This window comes from Calypte anna, chromosome 23, assembly GCF_003957555.1.
Source record: "Calypte anna isolate BGI_N300 chromosome 23, bCalAnn1_v1.p, whole genome shotgun sequence".
NCBI classification, from domain to species: Eukaryota; Metazoa; Chordata; class Aves; order Apodiformes; family Trochilidae; genus Calypte; species Calypte anna.
In genome coordinates, this window is record NC_044268.1 from 4,004,043 (window position 1) to 4,018,803 (window position 14,761).

At 49.0% G+C, this 14,761-nt stretch overlaps 1 protein-coding gene across 7 annotated transcripts in view; it reads left to right on the forward strand.

Moving 5' to 3' along the window:
- The window catches only part of NFYC (nuclear transcription factor Y subunit gamma), a 29,656-nt gene that overhangs the window by 1,267 nt on the left and 13,628 nt on the right, over nucleotides 1-14,761 (forward strand). For 6 of the 7 annotated variants that reach the window (XM_030464216.1, XM_030464217.1, XM_030464218.1 and 3 more), the window contains exons 2-3: nucleotides 4,410-4,509; nucleotides 12,859-12,971. In XM_030464216.1, the coding sequence (XP_030320076.1) occupies nucleotides 12,867-12,971 (105 nt within the window). In that variant the 5' untranslated portion in view covers nucleotides 4,410-4,509; nucleotides 12,859-12,866. Of the gene's footprint in view, nucleotides 1-1,089; nucleotides 1,228-4,409; nucleotides 4,510-12,858; nucleotides 12,972-14,761 lie in introns of those variants that run through there. The other variant, XM_030464213.1, reaches the window with a different exon arrangement.

Consider the following 14,761-nt stretch of genomic DNA (forward strand, 5'->3'; position numbering starts at 1 on the left):
GACTGGGGACAGGTTTGGGGCTGAAACCGGCAATTTTGGTCAATGTACAAAGCATTGCCTTGAGCTTGGAGCCCCTCGGGCTGATCCCCCGGTGCCTGGGTGAGCTGGAGCAGGGACAGCCCCTTCCCTCTGCGAAACCATTCCTGGTGTTCTGGGGCTCCCACTCGTGGGTTGTGTCACCCCTTGGGTGTCCCCTCTGCCCCGGGAAGGTCCCGTTCCCCGCGGGGGTGACAAACACCCCCCGGGAGCTCAGAGCACAGCACCGGCACTTGGGTTTTTTATTATTTTTAAGACCCGTTTTCACCATTTTTCAGTGTAAGTCACCAGGAAGGTGTCTGCTCATTGCTCCCTCCTGCCCGAGTCCGCAATCCGAGACTCAGCGGGGCTCCCGAACCGCTCCCAGTCCCGTCCCGGTTCACTGCAAACCCCACCGGGGAACACAGCAGGAGAACCGGCACCGAGCGAGGGCGGGGGAGCCCCGGGAGGCACCGGAACGGCCCGGCCCCGAGCGTGCTGCAGCCCCGCCTTGCGGTTGCTGTGGTCACCACACCCCCTGTCGCGATACCGCCTGTCGCGATACCGCCTGTCGCGATACCGCCTGTCGCGATACCGCCTGTCGCGATACCGCCTGTCGCGATACCGCCTGTCGCGATACCGCCTGTCGCGATACCGCCTGTCGCGATACCGCCCGCCGCACGTGCTGCCGCCCCGCTGGGCGCCGCATGACGCGGGGGAGGGGGCGGGGCCGGCGCTGTGAGTGACAATAGCGCGGGCCAATCAGCAGCCGCTCCCTCGCCTCCCCCTCCCAGCTTTCCCCGCCCATCCCGTTGATTTGAACGGGAGGCAGCGGCCAATGGGAGCCCGGGGGGCGGGGCCGGCGCCGCGGCCGCCGCTCTGACCCCTGCGCCGCCTCTCAAGGTAACTTTCAAACAGGAAGCGGACGGGGAGGTTGCGCTGACGGCGGCGGCCAATGGGAGGGCGGGGCCGCGCCTCCCCTCGGCGGCGCGCAGCCAATGGGCGCGGGCGGGGCGGGGCCAGCGCCTGCAGCAGGGTAGGGTGAGCGGCGGCTGTTAAAGGGGCCGCGGTCCCGGTCCGGCGGGGACGCGGAGTCCCGGCAGGCAGGGGTCAGCTCAAAGACAAAGGGATGGCGGGCGGGGACCGGGACCGCAGACCCCCGCCGCGGCCTCCTCCCGGCCGGAGAGAGGGCTCTGCGGCGGCCGCGGCCCGGTAAGTGGATCGCGGCGGCCGGAGCCGCGCTGGGTCGGGGCGGGGGGCGGCTGCGGCCCGGTGACCGGGGAGCGGGACCCGTTGGTGGGGACTGCCCGGCCGGCCTCGGGACATCCCGGCATGGAGCGGGGTGAGGGGAAGGCACCGCCTTCCAGAGGCAGCCCGGGGGGTGGCGGTTGTGTCCCGGGGAATGGCGGCGGCGGTGTTCCGGGGCTGAACCCCCGGAGCGGCGGGTACGGCTGCGGGCACCGCGGGACCGCGCCCTGCCCCCGGCCGGTAACCGGGAGATCGGGGACACACACACACACAAAATGGCAGCGCCTGCCCCATCCTCGGGATGCCCTTGTCGCGGGGTGCCGGGCCGGGGGGAACGGGCCCGTGGGCAGCGAACAGAACCGCGGTTCCTGAGCAGCAGCCGAACCCCCGGAGTGCCGGCACAACTCCTGACAAGTGTGAGCTGCGCTTTGTTTCCCCGTTTTCTTGGCAAACCAGCACTGAAGGTCACCGGCACCAGGAGCCCGGCGGGCACAGGGACAGGGTGAGAAGTTTGCAGCCTCGAGGGTTCTGTCGGGTCTCCCGGTGACACCCGAACTCGGGCCGGACCGGGCTCCCGTGAGGCTCTCACCATCGGGGCTGGAGCTGGGCCTTCGCTCGTCAGCACCAGTGACCTTGAAATACCACAGCTCCGAGTTTCCAGAATGAAGGACAAAGTTTGTTTACAGCCCTTTGGACTGAAAAAAAAAAAAAAAAAAAAAAAAAAAAGAGAATCAAAGTGGAAAAATGAAGCTGGTCCCAATGGGTGAGGGCATGGAGGACACAGGGAATAGTTTAGAGATGAGAGTTGAAGTTAGTTCTCAGTGAGGAGTTGAATCACATTGCAGACATTCCTTCTTTTCCTACCAGAGATGCTGAACGGGGCTTGTCCTGTCCCCCCCTTCCCTGGGGTGAGCTGAGTGACACCACTCAGCATTCTCACTATTGTCCTTACCCTTCTTTTTCCTTTTTTTTTCCTCATTGCTAATTGTTGCCCTTGAAAGTAGGTAGTTATACAACTTCTTTTTGTAGGGGTGTCAGAAAAGTGAGGCCCTGCTCTCTGCATTGGGGTTGAACTCCAACCTGAGAGGTCTCGGAATGGTTTCCACCTTCAGGGACTACTGTGGGTGCTTTAAATGAAATTAAAACTGGTGAATGGCATCGCCTGGTCTCAGGCAAAGCTTATTCAGAGTTCTGTGGTCTCGTGTCTGGTGTTCCTCCTGGTTTCAACCCGAGAAGGTTGCAGGATGGGAAACGTCACCTGAGGTCATCCATTAATAATGGTGCCTGCTCCGGTGTGTTGGAGCAGCAGCAGCTCCTGCAGCAGGCTGCCAGCCAGGAGCAGGGCATTCACTGGGACTCTGAAGGTCATTTATAGCATCTCCAGGCAAAACCAAAAATGAAGCAGTTGAAGATTTTTTACCTTGGGAGGAGGCTGGGTTCAGCTGTGGGGGGTGGTGGAATCTGCAGCTACTGTGGAACGAGAGGAGAAATCCTGCAGGAGAGCTGGGTACACCCCCTGTTTATCAGATTTCACTGCTGAAGCTTGCAAGAGGTTGTAGCTGTGTCACAATAGGTGCTGCTTGGTCTTTTTAGGTCAAGAGCAGCAAAAAAACCTAAAAGCTTTTGGTAGCACTGTAAAGGGATTTATTAACATATTGTATCAGGTCCTGGCTTTTTTTTTTTTTTTTTTCCTTCAGCACCTTGGGTCCCTTTTAGGCCATTCAGTGAAGTTTGTTGTGTGCCCTCAGGAAACGAGATCATCTTTTTGCTTTCAGGGACTTTTCCAGGCTTGTTTTTTGTACCAACTGAGTGGGCAGAAGGTGTAAAGGAAAAGTTTATTGTGGGAAATCCTTGTCCCTGGGTTGAGCACCTCAGTGGCTGTGAGGAGGAAGAGGAGGAGGAGGAAGATGTGCTGCAGGAGGTCACCTTTCCAGCCACTGTATTTGGGTTTGGTTAGGGTTTTTTTCATGGTTTAATCAGACTGTGATCTTGTATTTATGTAATGTAGTGTGATACCTGTATTCTGATAGTGTGGGCACACAGAGCAGTTTCCTAATTTCAGGGTTTAGCCACCCACCCATGCTGTAAATGAATTAAATTGATATGGTTGCTCACTTAAACTATGATTTGATAAAGCAGACAGTTTACCTTATGTTTCAGGGGGTCAAAAACTGCATCAGCTCTTACAAGGGACACTGACAGCAAGATCAGACCTCAGGATGCCTGCCAAAGCTTCCCAGGAGTTGCAGGAAGATCATTTTTTGGAGGGTTTGCTCTGAAAAGCTTGAGATTTTCTACAGGCCAAGATCTCACGGGGGGATTTTCATCCATTGTCAGTTTATATCTTGCTGTGCTATTTTGTCACTTCCTGGCAAACCAGAACAGGTCACTTCCAGTTCTCTTTTTTCATTCAATGAAGGTGACCCAGGAGGGTGTAGATTTGCATGTTTATCATACAGGATCACACTGTTTTTTTCTTTTTATCTTTGTTAAGGCTTCTGTTAAAAGGCAAGGGAGTAAAATCATATGTATAGCAGAACTAGGAGATAAGTTATGAAGTGTGTAGCTTGTCATTTCTTTAAGATTTACATAGCTGCAGTGCATAACATCAGTTTTATGCTAAGTTTATAAGGTGAAGCAGACAACATGCAGTGTTGTTTTGGGACCTGCCAGCTGTTTGTTCTTTGCAGTAGAGTTGACTGTCTTGAAGGTGCTTTACTTCAAGGAGCTTTTCCCCTTCTGGTGTTTAGTTTAGGAGGTGGAGAGGCAGCTCTGTTGTTATTTGTCTGGGAATTTTCTCCCTCTACTTCTTGCTCTCTGTGCCTGCCTGCCAAAATTGCAGTGCAGAGAGTCACTGTTTGGTAATGTTTAACTGTTGGAACACCAAATGCCAAGTGTGAGCCTTGTGCTGCCTCATTCAAAGAAGAATAGAAACTTAATTAACCAATACAGACAGATTTTGTTTCCTTTACCTTTTAAAAAAAAAAAAAAAGCCCTGTGATGGTTTCTTTGTGGTGCTGTAATATTCATAGCCCTTTTTTTGTTTGTTTGTTTGACTGGACAAAGGACTTTTAGCAGTGCTGTTGGGTACTCAGTCCATTGCAAGTAGGCATCATTCCTGATTATTTATCTTTTTTCTCCTGAAGGAGTCAAGCCAGCTGCCAGTTGCCTGCCCACGACTCCAACATCCCATTCCCTGCCCTGGGAATTGCCTCTCACTGCTGGGTCACAGTCTTCAGTATTAAGGTATGAAACCCAACCCAGTTTTGCTGGGTGCTTCTCTGCTCAGTGAAACCCTTTCACTGCAGGTCCATGCTATGGGATATTCCCTGCTCCCTGGATGCAGCTGCCTGCTGGATCAGGGCTGTAACTCTATAACCAGCTCCCTATCAGGAAGGTTATCAGCCCAATTTCTGCTTTGCATGAGTCAAGGGGGGTGGTTACTCTGTCCCTGTCCCCTCCAGAGGAACTGAGATCAGCTCTGCTGCTCACTCTCCCTCTTGAGTGGGTAGTGGAGAGGCAGCTCTTCCCCCAGGGCTGCCAAATGTCCTGGGATGGGAGAAGGGAGGAGCAGAATTCCTGCCCCAGGTACTGGGGGGAGAGTGGGAGTCAGGGCTGTGCCTGTGACCCAGCAGCTCAGCAAGGGGAGTGGTGCAGAGCTGGCCCTGCCAGCTACTGAAACCAAACTGCGTGGGTTTGAGGAGTTGTCTGTGTTGTTGGAAGCTTTAATCCAGATCCCTCTGACTTAGCAACTGATTGGGGCTTAAATCAGAGATTGGTGGAATGGGTTAGTGCTGTGCCTTGCCTGAGTGAACACAGAAGGAAGGCATTGGCACTAGTGGGGAGCTGGTGTTCAGTTCAAACAGTGCTTTCAAGATAATCTACTGCTAAATATTCATAGGAAAATAGGCTAGAAAGCACCAGAAGAAGTCATCTTTTTTATTTTTTCTACCCTGAGGTGAACTCAACCTAAACACTGTTTTGCAGCCTTCTCTTAAAACCCTTTAGCAATAAGTACTCCGTATCATCTTGGTAGGTAATTCAGTGCAGCCTTTAGCTAGCCTGGCCATCACCTTCAGGTTTAATTTACTCAAAACAAGAGAAATCTGCAAATACACACCTTACCCAACAGCTTGGAATGATTCTGCTGTCAGCTGAAACCAACCACTTGTGTTGCTGGCTCTGTGCTTGGAGGGTTGTGTGTCCAGCACACCATGAGAGGGAACAGATAAAAATAAAGCTGAGGAATTGCAAAAGTTTCTTAGAATAGCACATTGGAAGGAAGTGCTGGTGTTTTGAGTTACATTGGTTTTGCTGAAAGACCCTTTAAATTGTCTTTAAAAAGTTGAAAGGTCACATTATCATCAAGAGCAGAACTTCAGACCTTCCTCAGTTTGGGATCATCACCTTTCCTCATTCCTGAAAGGCTGCCTTGGATTTTACAGCACTGTCTTCCAGAAATGGAAGAGAGTTCTCAAATCTTCTGGGTGAATAGATCTAGTGGTAAGGTTAAAGTCTCCTGATTTGGCCCTGTACTTTAGCTCAACTTTATTAATATTGTTGCCTGTATGGTAGAGGTTTTTATGGTTTAATAACAGCAGTGTTGTTACTTCTGTGATGTGCTGAAATGAATGTCTTGTATATGTGATGTTATGGCTTGTGTAGTTGATCATGTTTCATTTTTAAAGTGTTCCTGCTTCCTTTTTATAATAATCTGGAGTATTGGCTTTTGTTCAAAGCTGATATTATGTCAAGAAAAAACATTGCATAATTTAAATGTGGTGCATTCCCTCCTCTCCCCAGCACTGGGTGATGTTTTATAGGCAAAGCCTTTCCTGTGCTGTCCTGTTGAGAAACCAGAGCTGGATAGGAGTCCCAGCTGGATGTACCTTGCAGTGACTCCTCCTTTTGGAAGGTGTTTGGCACGTGCAGCTGTGGGAGCACGAGCCAGCCTGGCTCTTTCCAAGCCCCATTCCCAGGGAGCTTCTTCACTGTTTTTTCTGGTGTGTTGTAACCCTGGATCCCTGCGTGCTGCCACTCGTTGTGCCTCTTGCTTCAGCAGGGCCAGGCACACAGATCAGCAGTGGTTTTTCCATCTGCCACATCTTATTTTTGTAGAAGAGCTTTCAAACTTTGTGTGTTCAGCTCTTGCCACTGGTGGCAGCTGCTGGTTCTTCATGGGGTCAGAAATGTGGGGACAAGGTTTGTGTAGGGCTTTGATGGAAATGGGAAAGGCTGTGCCTTGTTCCCCAGCTGGGAAACCCTCTGTGGGGGGTGGTACAGTGGTGGTTGTGTCAGGCTGTGCTCTGGTGACCACAGTCAGACCTCCTTCACACTGTCAGGAGTCAGGTGAGTTCCCTTGGCAAGCCTGAGGAGCTCTCATTGCTTTTCTGAGCACCTCTAGAGCTTTGGTGAATGGGAGATGCAGAAAACAGATACAGCAGCAAGTCCAGGGCTTTAATATTAAGGTAGAAGAAGAAACCCTTGATCTCAAACCCAATTAAGAAGTACAAGTAATTTTTGGCTGCACTTTATGAGCACTTCTGTATTTCCAGTCATGATCTGCCCATGTGCTTCTTAGCCTCTGTCTAGTGAAACTCTTTCTAATTTTAAACTGTATTGGAACTAAATCTGATCGTATTGCATGAAAGGAGGCTTGGCTGAAAATATCTGTGTTTATTTGAACAGCTCTTAAAGAAAATGTACAGTACCTCTAGGTACAATCTCTCTGGAAGCAATTTTGGGGCATTAATGTGTCTTATCAAAGGTTTGTTTTAGAATAAGATAGCACGGGGCATAATGCCCTGCAAAACAAGTGCTGTTGGTCTGCAGCATGGAGCCAGCCTTTCAGTGTGGCTTCAGCCATTCTGAGAGCTGATGGGACCAAAGGTTTCTGTTGTAGTTCACTTCAAGCTGTGTATGTTCTGGTTTTGCTCTTTCTGGTACCTCAGACTGCACTAATGGAAGGAATGAGAGCAGCATCGTGCTGGTGTGTGACTTCCCCTCCTCCTCTGCTTGTGTTTCCAGCACTGTTACTAAATTCATATAGGCCCTTTATTTATTCTTCTTGTGAAACTAGTTCTTGGTTGCTAGATTGTTCCTTCTGATTCTGGCAGGATCAGGTGTCTGGCACTTATTGCTACACAGAGCTCATTCTGTAGATATGCAAGTGTGGCTCTGCACATTTTACTTTTAAATCAAGGGACAGGCTCCCAAAACAGAACACTACACTTTTGAGAGTTAGCTCATCAGACTGGAAGTATCACAGAATGCTGGGATTAGTATTTATTTTAAACATTCACTTTTCAGCTCTACAGATCTATTTTTAATTCTTCAGGCATCCAGAGTTTTGTGCTAGGTGCTACAGCATCAACTTTTACTCCTTGCTAGTAAGGATGGTATCACAGAATCAGAATGGTTGTGGTTGGAAGGGGCCTGTTTGACTTTTTTAAAAGAGGAACTGCACTTCTTTAACACTCTTCCAGGAATTAGCTTGTGAGTCTTGTGGGATAGTGGATGTTGTAAAAGTAACAGCACCTTAAGAATAGTTGAGAGTGGGGTGTTTGGATGTCTTCAAATGCTGTGGATGTGGTAAATCTGTATTTGCATGCTGGGAGAATCTGGGAGGGGAAATTTGGTTGTGCATTGGTAGTTTTCAGAAATATTTGTGTGTTACCCTTCTTTGTAGCTCTGCTCCAAGGACACTGAGGCAAAATGTCGACAGCTTCTGTTGTAATTTCTTTTTAGCCTCTAACTTACTTCAGATTTATCCATCTTTCCAAGACATTTGGATGGAAGATGCTTGTGACACAATGCTGTGTAAAACGGGCTCTTTCCCCTAATGTAAGTCATGGGAATGTGACTGTACTGTATGCAAAGAATCTGACATTTCTGATATCACCAGGGTCTGTGGCACTTGATGATGCTGCTGAGTTATTCCCTTTCATTGAGAGCCTCAAGGCTTTCCAGCACTTCCCCCTGGTATCCACCATTTGCATATCCCTTCAGATATTTGGATAAATTTCATTTAGAGCTGCTCTCCACCCAGCTGGTTTTGTTTGGCTGACTTCTTAGTCAGGCCAGCTTGGGATTAATTTAAAAGTGGGCACGTCAGAAGCTGTGACATGACCCTTGGTGGGGGGGAGGTTGTTCCCCAGTCCCTTTTCCCAAGCTCACTTGGCTGTGCCTGGCAGCTGCTGATCTCCTGGCTCTGCTGGGCTGTTCCTGGCTCTTGGTTTTCCAGCTGAAGAGTTCTGGGTACCTGCATCAGCTGGAACTGGAAGATCAGAGGTCTTGGTTTTATTTGTGGTTATTCTGTAGCTGGTGTTTTCAATAGCAGGTTCTTGCTCAAGCATGTAGATGGTGGGCATCCAGGGGGAGACAGCTTCATTTGGCTGCTTCCCCCATCCCAGGGCATTAAAGAGAGAGCACCAACAAGCATCTGTTTAAAAACAAAAAACAAATCTTAAAAAATCCCCAACAACAAATTAACAAGCAACAAAAAAGCCCACCCACTGACATGAGTGATGTCTTCATGCTTGCTTTGTGAGCTCTGAAATGAAGCTCTTAAGTGTTTGTCAGCTGCCACAGGACTTTTTAAGTTTAATGTTTGTAGAAGGTGTTCTGCTCTGGTGAGCAGAAAAGCTCTAATTGCCAAGTGTTGATGTGGTGGTTCTTGGGATGTGTTTGTTAATCTGCCCTGTAATCACCTCCAGGCATTTTGTGCGTTGGCCTCAGCTTTTTGGCCTTTGGTTTCTTCTTCCTTTAAGTCTGAAAACAAAATGTTCACCTTCATGGAGCATATCCCAAGCTGTGTGGAATGGGCTGGCTGTGGTGGAGCAGGTGTATCCCAGTCTCTCCTGTCCTTATGCCCTTTTTCCTTGCTGTATTTTTTTGGAGGGGGGGTTGCTTGGTTTTACTTCCCTGTGTCCAGCCCAGCAGCACGGCCGTGTCGTGTCTTACCTGCAGGTGAACCTCCTCACCTTAGGTTCTCCTGCAAGACCATCTCCTTGTAGCCCTGTTTGGACGTCACAGGCAGCTGGCACTCAGCCTGGTGGTTCTGATCCAAGGGCACCCTGCTTTGTTCTGCTGCAGCTTGGGGCACACCAGTGAGACCACAGCTTTTGTTCAGTAAGTTTTGTGCAGAGCAGGAGTTGCAGGGTGCTTGTCCAGCTCCTTGCAGGGAGTTGCAGGGAGATGGAGCATTGCTGCAGTCAGCAGGTTCCCTCTCCTGGGGACGTGCTTTGTGGCAGCCAGGTGACAGGGAGATGGAGCTGAGCTCCTGATAGTCAGTGACAAGCTGGTGCTGGAGCATCCACCTTCTGCTTTATAACTTTGGAGTGGCCATGCCCTGCCTCATGGGAGCATGGGGATCCTCAGAGCATCTCTCACCTTCTCCAGAGGCTCGTGGAGGAAATCTTTCAAAAAGAAAAATTGGAAGTATAATGAAGCTCTAATTATGCAGTTTCCCCTGCAAACTGCATATCAAAAAGGACAAACAGGTTTAGACACAGATAATGTGAAATCAGAGGAACTTGGCTCTCTGTTGGCTTTGGTGGGCTTATCTTTTTCTGTTCTTTGGCACCAATTCTGGTAGGAGGCATTCTTAAAAGCAGAGAAAACAGCTTCCCCTTGGATGAAGGAACTTACCTAATTGCCCAGGAATGGTTTGCTCAGTACAGTTTGTCTCCAGAGCACACGCTGCAGGTTTGCATGACATTGGGTTTTTCTCTTTTCCTTCTCTAATGCTTGCAAGCACCTCCAGCACTGCTCCTGTATCTGGATTTTAATGGGAAGAAATTACTTCAGTAATGTTCTCAACAGTTTTAGCCTACTTAGGCTTTTATTTTGGAGTTTGTAGTGATTTCATTCTTTTCTGAAAATCAGCCTACTGGTGACTCTTTTCTACTGTTACTCCATTTCCTACCAATTATCCCAGTGAGTTACTTAAAGCAGCAGTTGCCCCGGGTTGAGCCTGTTAATTTTACATTCTGAAATCAGTCTGATGTTTACCTTGAAGACAGGAATTGTTTTGTATTCACTGACAGGACTTTTTAAATTATAGATGACTGGAGTAAACCATTTCTAGCTCTTCTTGAAATCTGGGTGAATACCACAGAGGAATATAATGCAAGGCATTGGCTTTGGCATGCAGCAGGGGGTAAAGTGGTGCTGGTGGAGTTTTCTTCCTCTCTGCTCCATTAGCTTTTTTCCTCTTTCTTTAACCTGTTGTATCTTAGGGTTATGTAGAGCATTATATTCCAGTACAGCATTTAAGTGGGTTGAATGCACGTAATTTGTATTTTTTAAAAAACAACCTTAATGTGATTTGGCTCATCTTCAAGATGAACTGCATCTCCCGTTACAGAAAAGACCCTGTCTGGTGTTAGTGTTGAAATATTGCCAGTACAGAGCAGATTTCAAGGATTAGCTTTTATTTATGTGCCTAAACTATTTTTTGTCTGTCTGACAGTGCAGATCAAGGGAGGGAGAATCAAATGCCAGTTTAAGTCTTCCATTAGAATATTTATCTCTCTGTATTTTCTTCTAAATACTTGAACTATCTTAAGTTTTAGGCAGATAATATTACAATGTGGAAAGATGTTGAACAGTGACAAGTAACCTGTCACTTATTCCCACAGGTCCCTTACCTGGAGTTCTTCCTGTCTCCCAACTCTTGCTTTGAGACTGAAAATCCCATCCTCTGACCTCCTTTTTGTCAAACCCTGTCAAAATCCCCTTTGGCTCTTCCCATGCCCCCTGTGTCCCCTTCTCAGCTGATGAAAGAGAAGTACAACCCCTCAGAGTCAGCCCTGGGAAGGGTGGGCTGCAGGAGGGGACAGTCTGATTGTCTGACTGTTGATTGCTTTGATCTGTTAATAAGATTTTCCAGATCCTTGTTGCTTTGGAATGGGAGGTTTTGAAAAGACTGGCAAGTGGCCACTGCCTCCTCTCAGTCTTTTGGTGTCTTGTAGGGTGTTGTGGTGCTTCCTGGTGGCTTGAGGAGGGACTGAAGTCACCCTTGAGGCAAACAGGGGTTGTGGGTGTCTGTGGCAGAGCTAAATCTGCTCTGCTGTCTTTTTTCCATCACATGGTGACACACAAGTGTCCCTGTGTATTTTGAGCTTTCCCTGTGGAAAACATAGTCCAGTTTCCCTCTGACTGTAAGTGGAGAGACACAGAGATTTATTGTTTGTGTGTGGTGTGTGTCTCTGGGTCTGTCACCCATGGAAACTTCAAAGCTGCTTTGGGTGACCTGGGAGCTTTTCAGGTTGGTAACTCACAGCTTTCCTCCTCTTCCTTCACTCCAGAAGCCACCAAGGTGCTTCCAGCTGATGGGAAGCACCATGTCCCATCCCGCCAGGTTGGGTCTGAGCAGGTGCTGTCTGTGTGTGTCTGTCTGTGTGTCTGTCTGTGTGTGTCTGGGACATCTCCCCTCTCCTTCCAGGCTGTGATCCCTGTTGGGAATCCTGCCACACGCTCAGGGGAAGGCAGCAGGGCTGGTCCTGGTGTTCCAAGGGATCCCAGAGTTGGGTGTCTGACTTCATTTTTATATTCAGTCGAGCTGGCTTAAGAGTTCCTTGACAAAAAGGCAGGACTTGATCCAGGGGATATGGGGGGGAAGGAATTGTGCCAGCTGGACCTTGGGGTGCACCCTGGCAGTGCCACCTGGGTTGGCAGCACCTCGGTCACCCCAGGACAGGGTTGATCAGTGCTGCCTGTCCTCACCTCCTCACCATCCTCCCTGCAGCATGGGGTTATAAGGGGAACTCTGAACCCAGTTATTGTCCCTTTGTTTTCACTTTATAAGTTCCTGATGACTGCTGGGCCGTGCTGTAAGGAAAACCATTTGCAAGACACAAGTCTGAATGAAACCACAGGCCACATCCAGTGTAACAGTGACTGACTGCCTGACATCTGCAGTTGCAGAACACTAAATGACAGACAGAAAAATTGTTTTCAATTAACAGATTTGGATTTTTAATCTTACTTTGTGCTTTTGGCATTCTGCACTATGCAGACTGTTAATTTCTCTGGCTGATTATACCCAAAGATAAAAGGTAAGTGTAGAGCCACAAAACTGACACCTTTCAAATAGGCACAGGGGCAACTGTAATTATTGTTAGAAATAATGTTGGGCTCAGAATGATGTTTCAGCTTGGGGTAGGGGGTTTGTTGCCACGTCTTGCACTGTTGGCTGCAACAAGCAAGGAAAAAAGTCATATAATGGGCACACACTGGAGTGTGAGCTGTGGCTGGGCATCAGTGTTTTGTAACTCCTTGGGAAAAGGCAGAGCTCTAACAGGGAAATCAGAAGACTTATTTTTGCTTTCAGCTGTTTTCCTTGTGTTCTTTTTTGATCTTTGGACAAATAAATAAAATTTAAAAGCAACCACTCCAGAGGCTGTGAGTATCTCTGCATTGTTGCTGGGAGCCCTGGACCTGACATATCTTTATTTTGACAGTTTTCCAGAGCTGGAAGGGCTGGCCCCTTCCCTTCCTGTATTCCTGGGACTTGCAGAGAATCTCTGAGAGCCCTCACCTCCTGCCTCGCTCCCTCTTGCCCTTGCTGACTCTTGGTTTTGTCTCTCCCAGCCACCAGGATGTCCACAGATGGTGGCTTTGGCACAGCCAGCAGCAGTGATGCCCAGCAGAGCCTTCAGTCCTTCTGGCCCCGAGTCATGGAGGAGATTCGGAACCTGACAGTGGTGAGTGCCTCAGCCTTGTGTCTGGGGAGCTGGCACTGACAAGTGCCTGGGAAAAAGATAAACCTCAGCTTCAACACCTTCCTTCTGCTTCTGGGATCCAATCGAGTTGGCTGTTTACACACTGCAAGGGGGCCTAAAGAGCTGGGGAAGGATTCAAGGCAGACTTGGCTGCAGCTGCCAGGAGTTGAGATATAACTTGAAGGCAGCTGATTCATAGTGCAGTGAGATGTGATGGGCAGACCTTCAGCTCTCTCTGGACTAAACAAGAAGATAAAGTTGGTTCAAAGGTTGGTTCAACTTCAAAGTAGATACAGCAGGCTAAATGATGACTGTGGATGCTTTCTAGAGAATTGCAGAGGAATTACCTTTGGTTTAGAGAGGAAAGGGAAGTGATTTTAAAACAGCTACAGGTGTAAGCATAGCTGCCATAAGCTGTTGTAGCTAGCAGAAGGTTGAAGGATTTGAGAATATATTCACATTGTACTCTGTGGACTGTTTAACTACTACTCAAATTCTGTGACAAGTGTCATCAGCAAATTCACAGATGACACCAAGCTGGGGGGGAGTGTGGATCAGCTGGAAGGCAGGAGGGCTCTGCAGAGGGACCTGGACAGACTGGAGAGTTGGGATGATCCCAATGGGATGAGGTTCAACATTCCAAGTGCCGGGTCCTGCACTTTGGCCACAACAACCCCATGGGGAGCTCCAGGCTGGGCACAGAGTGGCAGAAAGGGACCTGGGAGTCTGGATTGCCAGGAAGCTGAACAGGAGCCAGCAGTGTGCCCAGGTGGCCAAGAAGGCCAATGGCATCCTGGGCTGTGTCAGGAACAGCGTGGCCAGCAGGTCCAGGGAAGGGATTCTGCCCCTGTGCTCAGCCCTGGTGAGGCCACAGCTTGAGTCCTGTGTCCAGTTCTGGGCCCCTCAGCTCAGGAAGGAGATTGAGGTGCTGGAGCAGGTCCAGAGAAGAGCAAGGAGGCTGTGAAGGGATCCAGCACAGATCCTGTGAGGAGAGGCTGAGGGAGCTGGGGGTGTTGAGGCTGGAGAAGAGGAGGCTCAGGGGAGACCTCATCGCTCTCTCCAACTCCCTGAAAGGAGGTTGGAGCCAGGGGGGGGTTGGGCTCTTTTCCCAGGCAACTCTCAGCAAGACAAGAGGGCAGGGTCTCAAGTTGTGCCAGGGGAGGTTTAGGTTGGAGATTCGAAAGAATTTCTTTCTGGAGAGGGTGATCAGGCATTGGAATGGGCTGCCCAGGGAAGTAGTGGATTCTCCGTGTCTGGAGATCTTTCCAAAGAGCCTGGATGTGGCACTGAGTGCCATGGGCTGGGAACCACGGGGGGAGTGGATCAAGGGTTGGACTTGATGATCTCTGAGGTCCCTTCCAACCCAGCCAATTCTATGATAAGCCACAGCAAGGTGTTACTGTTAAAAATATCACTTCATCTTTTTCCCCCTTCATGAATTCAGACACCTGGCTGCTGCAGACAGTTACAGTTTTGTGAATGAAATTTAGGGTTTTAGACTTCTGCACAGAGCTGTTGTGCCCTCTTTCAGAGCACTCTCATTTGACAAGCCAGGAATTTTGAAGATCTCTTGAATGCCAAGTACATCGTTACCACATGCTTTATTAATTTAAAGACATTTGATTAAAAAAAAAAAAAAAAGATGCATGGGCTGAGAAGAAGATTTTTACTAAGTGGCTTCTATTTTTTTTCCATCCCCAAAAGAGATGTGCCTGAGAACAAGGGCATATAATAAAAAATGACTTTTCAAGAGAGATTGATAGATTACTGTG